General features: G+C 35.2%; 1 protein-coding gene across 2 annotated transcripts in view; it reads left to right on the top strand.

Annotated features, from left to right (window-relative positions):
* MMP16 (matrix metallopeptidase 16) overlaps nt 1–18,326 on the top strand; it is a 196,017-nt gene that overhangs the window by 134,191 nt on the left and 43,500 nt on the right. For both annotated transcript variants that reach the window (XM_068672226.1, XM_068672225.1), the window contains one exon: nt 2,380–2,597. In XM_068672226.1, the coding sequence (XP_068528327.1) occupies nt 2,380–2,597 (218 nt within the window). The remainder of the gene's footprint in view (nt 1–2,379; nt 2,598–18,326) is intronic.

The following is an 18,326-nucleotide window of genomic DNA, read 5'->3' as shown; positions in this document are numbered from 1 at the left end:
CCCAGGGCCGCATACAACCTGGCCTTGAACACTTCCAGGGATGGGGCATCCATAGCTCCTCTGGGCAACCTGTTCCAGTCCCTCATAATGAAGGATTTCTTCCTTATAACTAATCTAAATCTCCCCCTTTTATTTTAAAAATGTTTCCCTTCTTTCTATCACTATCTGCTTGGGTAAAAAGTCACTTTCCATCTTTTGTATAAGCACTCTTTAACTACTGAAAGGCCACAATGACATCTCCTTGCAGTCTTCTCTTTTCCAGGCTGAATGCACCCAGCTTTTTTCATAGGAGAGGTGCTCCAGCCCTCTAGTCATCTTTGTGGTCCTCCTCTGGACATACTCAAACAGGTCCATGTCTTCCTTATGCTGCAGGCCCTTGCTGAGGGTACCACTGTCTATGTCTGTTCCACTGTCTATGTTATTGATAAAGATATTAAACAGCACCAGTCCCAAGACAGATTGCTGAGGGACACCACTCATTACAGGTCTCTACCTGGACATAGTTCCATTGACTATAACTCTCTAGCTGTAGACATCTGGCCAGTTCCTTATCTACTGAATACTCCAACCTTCAAATCCATATTTCTCCAATTTAGAAACAAAGATGTCATGTCACAACTCCCAGAAGCCCAAGTAGATGACATGGGTTGGTCTTCTCTTGTTGACTGATGCAGTCACTCCATCACTGAATGTCGCCAGACAGGTCAGGCACAATTTGTCCATGGTGAAGCTGTGCTGACTGTCTTGAATCACTGCCTTGTCTTGTATGTGACTTGACATTGCTTCCAGGAGGATCTGTTCTATGATCCTCCCAGGCACAGGGGTGGGGCTCATCAGTCTGTAGTTCCCCTGGTCTTCATTTCTACCCTTTTTAATAATGGGAGAGATATTTCCTTTTTCCCAGTCACTAGGGACTTTTCCAGGACTTTTCAAATATGATGGAGAGAGGCTTGGCAACTACATCAGACAGCTCCCTCAGGACCCTGGAATGTATGACATTGGGTCCTATAGACTTCTGTCATCAGTTTCATTAGGTGGTCTTGAACCTCTTCTTCACTTACAGTGGAAGGGACTTTACTCCCCCAGATCCTGTCCAGAGATTCAGAGAATTAGAATCATAAAGTCATAGAATGTCTCACGTTGGAAGGAACCTTAAAGATCATCTAACTCCAACCCCCTGCCATAGGAAGGGATGCCACTTGACAGATGTGGAAATACTGACAGTGATGGCTGAGCCAATGAAGTTGCTGAGTAGCCTTCTCCATGTCTGTTGTTACCAGTTCTCCCTTCTTATTTATCAGAGGAGATAAACTCTCCTTGGCATTTATTTTCTGACCTTTTCTGTACCTACAGAATCCCTCTTGTTATTCTTTGCATCCCTTGCCAAGTTCAGTTCCATCTCTGCCTTGCCTTTCTTGATCCCATCCTTGCATATCCTGAATGAAATATATATAAATATAAATATATGAAAAGCATCTCTCTAGGAAGGCCATTCAACTTTCAGATAGAGAACTTGTGGGTGGGATAGTTATTTTACCTTTCATCTGTAATATACCTGTATATTATGACAGAAAATGTATGTACAAGAATAAAACTTTTTTTAAAACATTATACAGAGTTTTAGTTATTCCTTTTCAATACATTTATCCTCAGAAATTCTTTTAATTACCAAGTATATAGCTTTGTTAAACTCACCAAAAAATAAAAATTAAATAAATAAATAAAGAAAAAATAAAACATAATTAATTTAAGAATTTTGAAGAAAAATGCAAAGTATTATTATTATATATTTTTTTTTAAATGTGGATGCATAGGATTTGAAGTCCAGTTTTAAGACCGTCTATATGTAGCAAAGGGAAGTGTGGAAAGGTGCAAACATGTTCTGAATAAGATAGTACTTTGCCTAAAAATTGGGTCAGTAGAAATTACCACACATGTCATACCATGCATATGCAAATTGATAGGCGGAAGTTAAAAAGATGGTTTATAAACCCATTGACTGATGATAGTCTTATTAGGAAAAGTTTTGTTTGTTTATTCCCTTTATTTTATGCAAGAGACAATGATTCTTTCTGAACATTTCTTATTCACTTGGTAAAGTATACGTAATGAATAAATCCTTTGAAGGTTTTATTGGATTGTTGTTCCAATACAGAAGAAAGATCCTGAACAGAGAAAAATAATTATTTTCTTCATTAGTGCTTTGGTTCTGTGATATTCCTTCATTATACCCTTTAGCAACATGAGAAAGGCTGATTAGGTCACTTTTTCCATTCTCCGCCCGCTGTACGATTTGCACTGCTTACAGCAGGGTTTCTTTGTACTTCTTGAAATGTCACTGATAGCCATGTAAATTATCCCTTGCTACTATTTTTAAAGGTCCACCTGACAGGATCCCACCACCAACAAGACCTCTGCCAACAGTGCCCCCACATCGTTCGATCCCTCCAGCAGACCCACGGAAGAATGACAGACAACCTAAACCTCCCCGGCCACCCACTGGTGACAAACCTTCCTATCCTGGGGCCAAACCTAACATCTGTGATGGGAACTTCAACACTCTGGCTATTCTTCGCCGGGAAATGTTTGTTTTCAAGGTAGGAGGTTGTGAATTTTTCAATGCTACATCAAATGTCTACATTTCTACTTTTTTTTTTTTTTTAAGCAAACTCTCATTCATCATGACTCCACTTTCCCAGCCCTCTCACAGTTAGAAAGTTCAAGAAAGAAATTAAAAAATAAACATACACATAGCTTGAATATCTAGCAAGGGACTGCTGTAATGTTCTATTTGGGGAAAATACTCATGTCAGCAGAAACTCTAATGCCTCAAAATGCAAGGGTAAATAAATGCTGCAGGTTATGGAGAAATAAAAAAGCATAAATCAGCTGATGAGTAGAAGCTAGTAAGAATAACTTTGCTGGGAATACAGCTACATTCAGACATATAGTAGATATAGTGTGTCTTAATTTTATTTATTATTTATTTATTGCCCAGCACTATAATTCTAACTTTATGATTAGATCTGTCATTTACAATGGATGTGTGACATTGTGTTGTGGTTGCATTAAACCCACAAAATCTGAGTAAAGGTCTTTGTCACAAAAATACAAAAATCTTATTGCAAATGGGTTGCTGTTTATTTCCAGTTATCTTGCTCTAAGCTGATAAATGTAGTATATGTGACAAACTGAATTAATCAAACTGATTTGAAAGGCAGTCTTTTAATAGAGGGACTTTGCTAAAGCTCACGGACATCAAAACTATCTTAGGAAGTATAGTTTCCAGAAGACATTGAATGTTGAAAAATAATTACAAAGTCTTCATTATTCAGTGTCTTAAATCTTAAGACAATTTGCTGACAGGTATTGCTGTGTTCTAGAAACATGAAAGAGGATAATCTATTATTTTGAACTATTGCTGTGTCAAATGTGCTTCAGCAATAGGAAGCGTGAGATCTTTGTTTTGTGAATATATGATATGATTCAACGTTATAGCTAGGGCCTTTCACATGAATGGATAGTACTTTTTCCTTCAGCAATATCACAATTACACATGAATTTGTCCTAAAGCATGAAGCTCCCAATTCAATATTTTTTTTTTTTGGTTCTTTCTTTTTGTTGTTCTTTCTGGTGGGACCATTTCCCCCTTAACATGTTTTCTTTTCATGTACTTTATTGCTCCAGATAAATCTCTTTAGCAGTACTACTTAGACCTTCACTTTCTGTAGCATAATTTAGAAAAAATATTTACCAATAGCTTTACATTATTTCATCGCAATCATTGATGTGTAACCAATTATTGATGAGTAACTTCACAACCCAATTATTGATGAGAAACTTCATAACCCAATGAGCAAAAAAAATATTTTTTCCCAGGAACAGCTAAATATTTTGTCATCCCTGAGGCTGTCAGCCCTTTTCATTTGAATAGATGGTACATCTTCAAACTCTGGGAGGTCTTGAACTATCAGTCTTTTTATGACTAAAACTCAAAGGTTAAAGAAGAATCTAATTTTCTAACTTGACATTAAACAGGATATTAAAATATCTACTTCAATCTCATATCATCCACCTCAAGAGCAATAAAACATTCTCTCATTTATTTTAGACATAAATCGATAAATAGTGAAATGCTATCCCACTAATACAAAATTTCCTGTCTAGCCAAGTCAGTGTTCCTGGATTGACCACCATTACTGATCACTCTTTACTATTCTGTTTGAAAAGAAAAACTGTGTTTTCTTGGAAAGTTGTTTGCTGCTTATTGCCTTAAAACTACATACATGTGAAACGCTACATATTTACTATATGGCTTATATACTTTCTAGTGTGTGTTTATGTTCTAAAACTAAATTTTTATTCCTGATGTCCCCACTCTAATGAAGAAACATAGTCAAATGTTATCAGAAAAAAACGACCAGTAACAGACTGTTTACAGGTGCTATGTCTAGAGTTTAGAATTACAAAATTCAGTTGCTTCAATCTTAAAAGCAAGATGTTGTAAGGCAAGAAAAAGATGACAGTTGTCTGGATGAATTTCTTTAAGGATCCCACAGTTCTCATTTTCTCTTCAGAGTACCTGGCAGCATGGAAAGAGATAACTTGGGTTAGCACACTAAACAATGGAATTTAGTTAAGTATACAAATCCTGTTTTTGTGGTCTATGTGTCATTGAATCCTTGGGTTATTAGGCCATTCTGAACATTCTGGTTCAGAAATTAAGTTGTTAACAACTTTTGTCTACTAAGACAGTCTCATTACCTGGTTGTGATTCTCTCTCTCTCTCTCTTTCGTGTGTGTGTATATGTGCATGGGGAGGGGCATGAAAGAATCAGGAAAGAGGAGAAGGAATTAGAGAAGTCAGAAAGTCAGGGGTTGTTATTTTTCTACTTTCCTTTGCAGAATGTCAGTGGCAGAGGGCAGGTTACAAGTGAAAGCTTAGCACATCAGACTGTAGCAGGAGCAGGGCAAGAATTCATTCTCAAAAGGTATAAACTGGAATAAGGAATGAATTCAAGGAGAGCATCCAGCAATGGAGGAAATGAAGCAGGGGGTTCTGTTGTCTGACACAACTGAAAAAGGCAATTGCCTTACTCCTGCCCCTTAATGCTAGTACAAAGAAAGCCTGGGAAGGCATGAGCAACGGGCTGAGAACCAGATACAGGGAGGTGGAGAAAAGAGGGAATTGATGTCAGTACTGTACCAGGTGGAAACAATTAAAGAAGAATTATGACCTTCATTGGAAGAATTATTGCTGGATAGTTCCCAGATGAGTTAAAATTAATCAAGTTGGAGGCTAATCAAATGATATCCTTTGCTTTCTTTCTCTTTATCCACAGGTCTGTGACGACTGTGTAGTAGCAAATTTTACTGCCTTCTGAATAGCATGTGTGCTGTGTACCAATTTCAAAACAAAAATATATAATATTTTTATCTCATGGGCCAGTTTCAAGATCAGGTACTCAATTTGTTTAAATAATCCTTGAAATTGCTTGGGAGCTTAGCCACAGAGTTGAAGAATGCAAGCCCTTTTGAATAATTAAATTCTAATTTAAGCATAAAACTGAAGCACAAAAGATAGCAGTTTGAGTTTGAGATACACTGTGGATTTTCATAGTAGATGACAAACAATATTAATTTCAAGAAGATTGCTTCTGCTGGCTGTTTAGCTATTAGGTATGCTTAAGTGTATCAGAATATTAGAGGCAATTGCTGTGTTCTGTCAAATTGATGAGCTTTGTTTGTGGTTTTAAGAATATTCGGTATTCTCAAATGGCTGGTACCAGAGTTAAACTGAATAACAGTAAACTTAAAGGGAAAATGGAATCTACATTTATCCTTTTTTATTGTTTTCCATCAGTTTGACAAAATAGCAGTCCTAGCAACACTCGATAAAATTTGTGTGGTTTAAGAAATGAAATAAAGAAGAATTTACTTTGTTCTTAAAGTAACATGACTGGTAAATACAGAAGTAAAGCAGTCAACCTGTTAAAGATTCACCAAGGATCAGCAAATAAAATTAGAATTTTGCAGGTGACTTATTTTGGTAGAAATTACTAGATTTTATGGAAAAAAAATATTTTGCAACAAATATATATGGATTAATGCTATATAAATGTATTCCCAAAAGAATTTTTCCTGAATTAATTAAATTAGGTGTCCTTAAAATGCCACGGCTAGCTATATGGCATGGAGATGTAGTATGATAAAAAAAATAATAATTAAAAAAAGAAAAAGGAAATTATTTTAAGTATTGGCTTCAATTTTCATCAAATGATATTTGAAAACGTATGAAGTTTGTCTTAATTGAATGTAGTTTTAAAATTATTGTTATTATTTATAAATGTGCTTGAACTGGTAGAAGCAACCATCAGGACAAGACTTTCTATGCCAAAATTCATGAGTGCCAAGCATTTATCCTGAGATTCCTGTTAGCTTCTGCATTTATGCTGAATGCAATTAGTATTAGCTGTCACTCTCATTTCCGGTATTTTCTCCAGCTGTTTTCTCCCTCTGTTTAGTTAGGACTCTCCAGGGACATAGAAAATGCTGAAAAATTGAGGAAAAAAAATATAAATTGGTCCTCCTTTTCTGGAAAAATTGTGCTAAGTTTCCACTGTCAGCCTGCCTGCTTTCAATGGAAAATCTTCTCAGCCACTGTATACAGTAGTATGTTATATTTGACAATCCTGTCTTCTTAAAGTCTCCTGGAAGTACCTCTAGGGTCCTCAGTGAAAAGGATCCCCATCTTCTAAGGTCACCAGATAAGATCCATTAGTGAAGATGTTTACAACATGCTTTTCCAATTTCTGTAGGAAAAAAAAAAAAAAAAAAAGGGAAAAAAAAAAAAAAAAGAGAGAAAGAGAGTTTTGAAGATGATATTGGATGTCCTACCCATAAAGGTACTTATGTTAATGCTTTCTGAATACTTTGTACTGTTAATTAAAAAAAAAATAAAAAATGAAATTTTCAAGGGGTTCAATGGTACACAGAAATTACTGTCTCAGATGTACTATCTGTCAGTATGCAGACAGAGTCATACTGGTTGTTTATTGTGTGATTTTTGAGGTGTGTGTGTAGCTTGTGTTTGACTCTATATGTTGATTGTTCATTGTCAGCAAAATTACCTCTAGCTCTGTTTCAACAACATGTGTTCCCGCTGTTACTATTTTTTCCTTTATCCTTCTTTTAAGTTTATACTGATTTTAATAAAATCTTTAGCTTTTGAACTGGGTACATCTAGAAAACACCACATGTGTGAAATTGTCCTTCAGGATCAGCACATTAGAGAGACTGGTCACATTTCTTTGTTTTTTTGAAACAGGATTTTGCTTCGCAGAAGAACATCTCATAGAGGTTGCATTAGTACTTTCTGCTTTGCTAATGCTAACTCTTTAAGAAACAAATTAATAGATCTATTAATGGATCTATTTATGATCTATTATGGTCATATTATATGATCCATAATGTTTTTAGTAATGTTTGAAAAGTTAACTCGCTCCTTCATGAATACCAGATTTAACCACTGACATTTAATAGGATTTTTGTTGAAATGTAATGTAAGTGTAGAGAAAGAAGTGTGTCCACCATGGAAAGAGCATTTACAGCTTAGAGAAATGTCTTCTGAAATGTTAGTGTTACAGATGGTAGAATATGGAAACAATTTTAGGAAGGCCTTAACAGGCTGTGTTTTACTATTTTATAGTAATTTCTCCACAACTTGAAGAAATTTGTTTTCTGACTCTTCATCTGCTAAGAACCACTGTAAAAACAAAAAATGAAGTGCTAAACAAACCAAGCTAATTAGGCTGTCATTAGCCCTTGGCATTAGTTTAGGCTGCAGTTGCTTTCATATATAACTGTATAGATGCCATTCAATATCCCTTTTGGAATTGTGTATTTATATAGAGTATGCTGTTAAACACAAAAGAAGAAAAAAAAAAAAAGTTGATTGATATGTATTAAACAAAAGAGGAATTTTTAAAGAATTTTAGGACTGACTATTTAATCATTAGACTGGTTGGTGTAATAAAAAAAAAAAAATCTGAGGGACAGAGGGAAAATACTACTAATAAAAAGTAGAGATAAAGAAATAGACACAATAAGAGACTTGACTCCACAGAATTTGAAAGCATATATTTTTTCAAAGGTCTCCTAGACTGTTTGTGTAGCTGTTTTGCTCTCATAATGCTGTGGATGTCTGGTCTGTCAATTACAGCCTGGGAAAGTTCAGCAGAGGATGCTGTGGAAGTAAACATTTCAGGATCCGAGAGAGAAAATCACTTAACATATCAACTGTAAAAGACCAGGAACGGGAGGTCAGAAGTAGCTAAGACTGCAGAGGGCAGGTTCCTTTCTACCTCTTTTTCATATCTTTACAACAGGAAGAATAACCTGATGGGATTTGCTATTTTTGTGCTCATTAGCGAGGACGGCAGCTTTAATTCATGTAACTCAGGTTCTATGTTGAAAAGGAGGGAGAAAAGCAGCAAAAGTTCGGGGGGACTTCAATGTATCATAGTAGACCAAGCCCATTGGAAATGTACAAGATGGATGTTTTATGGCACAAAAACAAGTTGTATGATGTCAAGAAGGACAAAAGCAGGGAAGTGCTGGAATGCTAAAAAGTCATAGTTCATGTATTTTTGGTATATAGGTACTTTCACTGGCTGATGACAAAATATTTTCCAAACTTTATTTAAATCTTTTGGTGTGTTTCTACATTAGGAAATGACTTTAGCTGCCATGTTTCACAACTTTAAAATACACTGTCTGTTCATCACTGTATGGGAAACAGGTAGTATACTCCATCCAGCTGCAGGGAAATCTAGACAAGAATGTAATCACATGAGTGATTACTTCCCAGAGTAAGACATTTAAAAATCCTCCCACTCACCTTTGAAAAAAATTGTTATGGACAGAGTTTTATGTCCATCTGAAAGATGGCAACCCAGTCATAGCTACACTTATTAAGTAGCACTTAACTAGCCTACATTTGTGCATGTATGAGTATCATGTATAGAAAAGTATAAAGAATTATAGCTATATATTATGTATATATAGGGATATATATATAACTATATATTATATAGTTATAGGGATATATATTACTAGGGATTTATTTACAAGAGTGCAAGTGTAGTGTTAATATGTTATTGAAACTCATAAGCAACTTGAACTGATTAACAATCTGTAATATCTGGCTAATAAAATTCCTATTATTTATGTACTGGCCCATTATAAATCATAACTTCAGAAAGATGCGTGACTCAATATCTACAGCAGAGCCTTAGATTTGTCAGACAGAAAAGTACTATTTTTTCCAAGAAGGTTATGTTTTCATTGGCGAACAGTGTAGTGTAAAAAGATTTGATCAGCAGCAAAGCAGATGGCACTGAGCTTCTCTCATGTCCATCATATGTGCTTTGCTTTTAATTAGATACAGTCTGTCCTCTGAGGCCAAACAGTTCTGCTATAAATGTAGTTCAGATTTTTCTGAAGGTCAGCCAGCCCTTAGACAGTGGTGTCTTTGTGGGCACCTTGATGGTGTACTACACAGTCCTTTCATTCAATGCAAGCGATGTTACCATGTTGTTAACATGTCATTGCCCACGCCATCTTGACCTAAATAAACCCACCCGTGCAAACTCATATTATTATTTCTCCTGAAGCCATTTTTTGAGTGACACTGTGGTACCTGCTGTTTGACTATCTCCTTAACACAAGTTTGAATGATGTACTGCTGAGACATCACCTTAAATTACATACTAACATCTTTCTGAATTCTATTTTCCCTTGGTGAAAAGTAAGACAGAAACACTTGTTTAAATGCAATTTAAATTCAATTTAAACATAAGAAAGTACCTTCCCATTGTAAACCCTTACAGATCAAACACTACAACAGGTTGTCCAGAGAAACAGTGGACCCTCTAGAGCCTCAAAACCTTTGTGGAGCCTCAAAACCCGACTGGACACAGCCCTGGGCTTCATCTGATTCTGCTTTGAGCAAAGGAGGGGGTTAGATCTTCAGAGGTGCCTTCCAACCTCAGCCTTATTGTGATTTTATGTAGGTATTGAAATGTGATGACTAGAAAGGAATAGATTTGCAAATTGTCTCTGCATCATCAGCTTTCCCCACTCTCCTCCAAGGGAGGAGACTGAGCATTTCTTCATACTCCTCTGAATCCTCCATAGGTCCCTTCCAAACTCAGTCATTCTGTGATGCTGTGAATCCATTGAAATTTGACTGTTTTACTGATTCATGTCCCCATTGCATGTGATCCATTGTCTCTTTTAGGCTACAGTTCTCACAGGGAGTATCTAGTGAGATTTAATCAGGGGTCTGTTTTGTGACTGCTATTTTCAGGTCAGGAGAAGGGGCCAGGCACAGCAGACGTGTATGCAGCTGCTGATCACAAAGCACTAACAGAGGGGACTGTGGGGAGCCACCATCTCCAGCTGTGCAAGACAGTTCCTCTCCTGTCTCCTTTCCCTGTATCAGCTTTCAGGAGAAATCAACTTCCATTTCAAGGGTCAGGCTCTGGTCTAAACCACTTTATTCAAAGACTAATCCTTTCCTTCTGTTCTCATGATGAACCATTACACCCACACTTTCTACCCCACAGAGTCATCACATTAAAAAGATTTTTCACAATGGGGTAGGCAAAACTGAGCTCAACAACATTTCTCAAATACTTGTATGAACCCATATAAAAATGTAGTGGTAGGATGTGGGATGTGTCTATAAAGGTTAGGCAGTTAAACATGAATGTTAACAAATTCTTATTTCTGACTTAGTTTTAACCTAATAAATTGTGAGGAAAAAAATAAAATGTGAGACTAACTATTTGGAAGCCAAAATTCCAAGAATTAGTCATTTTTATATGTGCGTGCCTATATACTCATAGAGCTGGTGGAATCTGAAGATCTCCGTCACTCTTTGTAAAAAGATACAGTGGGTCAAATCTGTACATATTCTTAGGAAAGTACTTGTAACAATATGAAAAAAAAAAAAAAAAAAAGGAATTACAGCTTCTCTTACTTCACCCAAAATAATCCATAAATGATAACATGCTTATATGTTGTTACTTGTGGATATGTAGACTAACAGAAATTGCTATTTTAGTTAGCCATTGAATATAACTGTCCCCCCTTCTTTTTCCCACGTATGTCAAGAGTTTATTCTGAAACCTAGATGACCAGTAATTTATTTGTGCTTAAGATCAGAGCAAGTTAAATATAACATCAGGTGAAAGAAATACAGAAAAATTATAACTCTGCATGCCACTGTTAAAGAAATTGAAGAAAATAATAAAAAATATAGATACATAAATAAATATAAAAGACTTTGATCTGGCAAATTTATGTCTTATGAATAATGTAAGGTAAACAGAGAATCTCAGTTAGGAAAATATATGAACATAAAAGCCCTTGGTGACCATATGCATTTGAGTAAGTACTAACAGTGCAAATTAAAGGTGAAAGATCAAATCCTGTTTTTCTTCTCACAGTTACAATGTTTACTTGTTACAGTTGCACGTAACTGTGAACCAATACATTTTTTTACTTGCTATTTTACTACAGCAAAAACTTAACAAAAAGCCTTAACAGAATACTTGGGTACAAAATGTATTTAATCTTTTTAAACTTGACTATTTTCAGAGAATAAGTGTTTGGATGTTCCACTAATGAAAAAATATTTAATTTGCAATAGAATAGCAAAAAAATAATAAAATAAAATAAAATGATTGCAAAATTTCACGGCAAGGAATTATTTAAAATTACATGGAGGCACCAGCAAGTGTTATCTTGGAATATTAACAGTACATTTTAATTGGGGATACATCTTAATAGAACCAAAGGGAGTAATTGCAGAAACATTTCAAGCACAAGATTTAATTAAAATTTCTTGTTGTACAAAATTGTGGCCTTTCAACTAATTTATGTAGAGATTTTGGGAAACAATTGTAATGATTTGTAATATAAGCTTTTTCAAGCAGTGTTATTGATTAGTCTTGGAAATATTTGCTTAATCTTGATTTGCAGCTAAGGCTTTATTTTCCAGAAGTATTTGTGTGTTTTAATTATTCATTTACTTTTTTTATTTACTGCCCATTCAAGAGGTTAAGGATCAACAACAGAAGTTTAACAGAGATGAAAAGAAACTCATCTCATTTGTTCCTCTAAATTAGTTGTTCCCTGTGCAAAGCACTGCACTACTAAGCAGTTGAAATCTTAATAATTAAGCAAAATCCATGCACTTAGTTTTTTCAACAAATGAATGAAAAACCATTTGCAATTTGAAAATGTATTAAAATATAAGGAACTTATAATAAACATTTATCACAATTCTGTATCTTCTTTTTTATAAGTCATAGCTTGAATGTTTTTGAAGTGCATTCTTCCTTGCCTACTGAGTGAATTCTTGGCCCAGGTAAAACTAATGTGAAAAATTCCATTGACCATAACAGAGTCAAGATTTCACCAGAGTTCAGTGCCTTTGATATGACAGGGAGACTACCAGCTATGAGTAATAGATATTAGGTAAAATAACACAAGAAACAGCATATTAGCTTGTAATATTAAGCATATGAAAACAAGAACTGTTTTGCTATATAATATGATAATATTGCTTGTCCAGTCTATAAATTCAAATGGGACAGAGAAAATTTTAAGTAATGATCTGACAAATCTGTTCAGTGAGAGTATCTTCACTGAGAACAGACTGTATTATTAGATCAAACAATATACTTGATAATAGAATTCAATGATTTCCCCTTCTCCCTAGCAGAGCACCAGTGTTCCTTTTCAATCTTAACACGATGGGGCCTTTGCAGATGTTTTGGTGATGTTTTGGTGATGTCCAGCTCTATAGTCACCCACAGTCATTTACTGCTTTAAATGGTAAATTCACAGTTTATCTGTAATCATATTTATTCTACAATATGCACTGTTAGAAAGTCCTTCAATTTCTTTAAGATTTAATCCCTGTACCTGAGTGACAAACCAAAAACAATCAAATTTGCTCGGTCAGATAACAACAGAACGAGTGGTTTTAAACTAAAAGAGGAGAGATTAAGATTAGAGATTAAGAGGAAGTTCTTCACTCAGAGGTTGGTGATGCACTGGAACAGGTTGCCCAGAGAGGTTGTGGATGCCTCATCCATGGAGGTATTTAACAACATGTTAGATGAGGCTCTGGGCAACCTAATCTAGTGGGTGGTGTCCCTGCCTATGGCAGGGGGGTTCAAATTAGATGACCTTCAAGGTCCCTTCCAACCCAAACCATTATATGATTCTAAATATACAACATTTTTATATCTGTGTTATTGCAACAGGTATCATTGTTGGTGCTCTTTGCTGGATATTCCTGTCTCCATGGCCTGCTTTTCTCTTTGTCCATTTCTGTCAGTCTCAACTCTGGTTGACATCAAGAATATGTCTGTTTAGCCACAGGTTACAGTGGGAACCACTGCAAAATCTTTCTAATCCTGTCACTTCCATGGGGAAGACTTACTTAGTAATGCAGTATGGTACTCAAAGCCTGATTTGGTACCAAGATAGATTTTGTTGTTGTTGTTGTCAGCACAATTTCATAGATTATGAGCACTAAACTGTGATCAAACAGCATATATTAGTGTCTTAGCTGTTCAGGGGCTTGAATCCAAAATGACTCCTCCTTACATCATGTCTTTCTCTATTTTCATATGTTATCAACATATCAGAGCTTATTGCTTCATTCATTCACTAAGCAACATGAAAGACTGAATTATCAGAAATCTGTATTCGATGTATGTATATTTTTAAAAGCTGAATTTGATTATGTACTGGTCTGTACATCTTGGTCTGGACTAGTCATTTGTGTGAACTTCTCTGTCTCAGTTCATAAAATCATAGCATCACAGAATATTTTGGGTTAAAAGGGACCTCCAAAGATCATCTTGTTCCAACCCCTTGCCATAGATGGAGAGATTTTTCAATAGACCAGTTTGCTCAAAGCTCCATCCAACCTGACCTGGAACACTTCCAGAGATTGGGCATCCGCAGCTTCTCTGGATAGTCTCTTCCAGTGCCTCACCAACCTCATAGTAAAGAATTTCTTCTGAATATCCAATCTAAATCTACCACATTTTTGTTTAAAACTATTACTTGTCCTATTGTTACAATTCCTGATAAAAAGCCCCTCACGATCTTTCATGTACACTGCCGTTAGTTACTGGAAGGCATAGAAAAGGCATTTTGGGACATAGGGTTGAGATTTTTTGGCCTTCAGATCATTTCATTAGTTGACTTCCACAGACAATGTTGATAATATAGAAACAAAGAAGGAAGATTAGGAAGAATTTCTTTGAGTTTAGAAAGGTTGTGGTATAAAATTAAATACATTCTTACATTCTTTATAAATGTCATTTTTGACAATGCACTCTAGAGTACAAAGATCATGGCATCAAGGCAATGAAAGCTGTATTAATACATCTGTGTACTAATACATAGATGGAGTACTAATTTCTATGTTTATATAGTGTCAAGAATAGTTTTGTGACAGTTGGTTTTGATTAATCATGGTACTCCCCTGTCTTCATGAACTGTTGGCCAACAATAGTAATAACATATATTTTATTTCCCCAGTAAAAAGAGACTTGCTGTCTCTTGAAATGATACTAAATGATCTCTCAGACATGCCATGGTTCACAGTCCACAGGCTTATTCATGTAGCTAAAATTATTTTTTAATGAGTTAATCCTTTTGTATTCTATTTGGACTTTTCCAGTCTTCTTTGTTTGCTGGTGGTAGCTAGCTGGGTCAAAGAAACTAGAAATGAGTAATTATGGCTTTGGCTTAATCATCATTTCTCCATTTATCGGTTTTCAGTGTTTTTCCTGCCAGTGAAACCTTTGATGAAGTGGGTCATACTCTCTCCTGCATTATCTATGAACTTCGGGTTATCTAGGCCCAGAGATAGCCCACTACATAACCTACATTCCATACTGAATCAATCTCTATATTTGGGGGGCAAAATTATAGACAGGGGACTGGGTTTGCTTTCCTCTGGCATTTTTAATTTTCAGGAAAAGCCTGATGACTCAGACATATTTGTATTCTGCTCACCCGTCAGACAGATGTCCATATTACAAGTGATAAAGCAATAAGGATAGACAGGTAGAGAAAACCCAATTATCTCAATTTAATTAGAACAGTTGGTCTGTTTTCTTTGGACAAAGTTAAGTCTGTCCTGAACCATTTTCAAATATTTCTATGTCTATTCCTATGTGGAATCAACAAACAAAATGTGGAATCAACAAAGTCAGACCGATGAGAAATAGATAAAATATAATTCTGAAAATAAATAAAAGTTATTGTGAAAAAAAAAAAGACACCCAAGAAAGAAAGGAAGAAAGAAAGAAATCCTTATTTTCCAAATATATATATATATATATATATTTTATTTTTTTTCTTATGGTCCAAGATAAACAGAAAAACAAATTAAAAAACAAACATGGAAAAAAAAAAAAAAAAAACATTAATTCTTCTGAAGGATAATAGGCACTACAGTTGGACTTTGGGATAGATTTGTTTTCAAAGATCTGTGCTATTATAGGTAAAACAGAATAGCATACCGCCAAGGAATACCATGCAACTGGGAACACATTTCTGAAAATATATTTATACTAATATCTAACCTATTCCTAGGGAATTGTGCATGTTTTCAAATCCTCTTGCCAATTTTATTTAAAGGGAAAAGGTAGTCCAAGATCATGGATACTCTTTCTTAATGGAACAGCAAAGTAGGCTATAAAAGGATAATTTGAATAAAAATGGACATACAGTATCATTGTTGACTTGAGGGATGAAGGAAGTTGTAAAATTAGTATTACTGAGATTTCAAATAGAATAGAGGCTCACAGGTTTGTCAGAGTTAAGCTAGCAAACTGTTACAGAAAAGCATTGGTTATTTGGTTTCCCATAGCATCTGGAGGGGAATGTATTAATGTAAGAGAAGTACCAAGAAGTAGGTGTTGGTAACTAGAAAAACTGTGACTCATTTAAACGTGATATTCAACATATATCCCATGATATTTCCAAGAATCATGATAATGTGTTGACACAGCCTGTGTAAATGCAGGCCTCTCAGAAAGTCAGTCTTCATTCCAACTCCTTTTACACTGTGCTTTGTAAAGAGACAAGGAGAGTTACTGCAAAGCAGACATCTTCACCTCACATCTCTTCAGCTCAACTACTTATTAAACCTTTTCACACCTTTTCATTCTTTAACCCCTACTATATACCTACTGTGTATACTATATACCTACTGTGTAGGTATATAGTAGGGGTTAAACCTTCTGTATGGGGTCAAACCTTCTGTATGAATTCCCCAAGGATGCAGGCAACAGAATTGGGTTCGAGAAAATTTACAGATCGCTTACATATTGTTTTGTGCAATCACTACTAGGGAAATAACTAGTCAAGTGCTCTGTTGAGGCCTAATGTTAATCCTGTGGATGAAGTGTTTTGTGCATCACATACATGTGCTGTTACCTACAGAGCATTAGAAGGAATGGGATCATTTCAGAAATTCCTGGCAGAAAGCCTAGATTAGATGTCTTCACAGGTCTTTTTTGTGTCTCTCTAATAGCTGACTGTTTGTTCATATTGAGTAATCATCATGTGGCAATGAGAACATTTTATGGAGTATAAGTCTTTTTAGTTGTTTGGACAAAATCAGAATGAACTGAAATACCAAACTCAGTTAGGAATAAAGAGACCAAAAGAAAATAGCTTAGCTACTTTTTTTTTTTTTTTTTTTTTTTTAATCTTCTTAATTTGTTTTTAAATTAAATTATCTAGTTGGCAAAGCTATAGTATTAGTGGCATGACTCATACTTGAGTTGTTACCATTAATAAGTTCTGGGACATCAGAAAAGCAATAGCACCGAGGACTATGATCTCCAGCTGCACCATTGTGCAAGGTCTGTAACTGTCAGATTTGCATTTGGAATAGGTTCACTAAGCAAGTTATGGTATGGAAGACTTTACAGGAAGAGCTCTTGGATATCTCTAGCTCTATCATGTGTGGAAATCTTCCACATAAGGCCCCGATCAACCCGTTGTATTTGTTACAGATCTCAGACTGCTGAATTTCATGTATAAGACCTAGTGTCATCCAGCCATTGTTGGTAACCAAAGATACAGTGGCACATTTTAAAAGTATACTGTATAATAGTTTTTCCTTGAACTAAAAGCATTCAATAGATACTTACAGGTTTTGATTGCTTCAGAGTATTTTTAAAAGGTTAATGTATACAAAGAAAGGAAATGCATAAATGCCATTGCTACTGTCTACATAGCAAAAACAGGACAGATGAATATGCATCAAAATGTTTTATAAGAAGCTGAAATAAAATTTGATAATGAAGAAACTATAAAATATATATATTTGAATGACTAGTAAGACTGAAAGAATTAAAACAAAGGGTATAGTTAAAGATTCATTTGCTAATGAAAACAGAACAGGAAAAAAATGAGGACACATTTCAAAATTAAATCTTAACCAAACGTGCATCAAAGTGTTCATAAATGAATTACTGCCATGGAATAACAAATACTAGCAGCAGCCCTTAGCTGTGCCTAATTTAGAATGAAATTGTTGATATGGAGTAATTAAAATTTGTTAGTTTGAAAAGTAGAGAAGATTTTCTATATTAAAAAAAAAGAAAAAGAGAGAAAGAAATAAAGAAGTAAAAAAAAAACTCTTTTCATCTGCACTGGCAAGGGCAAGAACAGTCATTAAGTTAGGAAAATTAACTCAGAAATTAAGTTAACTAACTTACTGCATTTAGTTAGTCCACTCCACCAAGCACAGACAGGGAAGGGCCAGGGTTTACATGAAAGCACCTCTTTCAAAAGAGAACATACAGCCATGGCTGTGGATGCCTCTGAAGATTAGCTATTTTCACTATATGTGCAATCATTTAAAAAGGTAATTTGTCTGGCATTTCTGTATGAATAGTACCAAGCCTGTTTCCTTAACAAACAAATAATAAATAGCCTGTTTAGGCACTTTTAAAGAATAAGATCTGCTTTTAAGAGTTGATTTTATTTCTAACACGTGCCTCTGTGCATCTTATGCATCCATTATTCAGGGAAGCACATATAGTGTTTGGATATAGTAATTGTCTCAGAATCGCAGAACCTAGTCTAAATATGAGTAGGTGTTTTTTAAAGCTTGTTGAAGAGTTGCAGAATTCTTGTATAGCTTGTTGTCAGGCATTCAATATTATTATTTGTGTACTAGAAATAAAATCAGAAATTCCTGGCAAATATTA

This window comes from Anas acuta, chromosome 2 (assembly GCF_963932015.1).
Source record: "Anas acuta chromosome 2, bAnaAcu1.1, whole genome shotgun sequence".
Lineage (NCBI taxonomy): Eukaryota > Metazoa > Chordata > Aves > Anseriformes > Anatidae > Anas > Anas acuta.
This window is presented reverse-complemented; position numbering and strand designations above follow the sequence as displayed.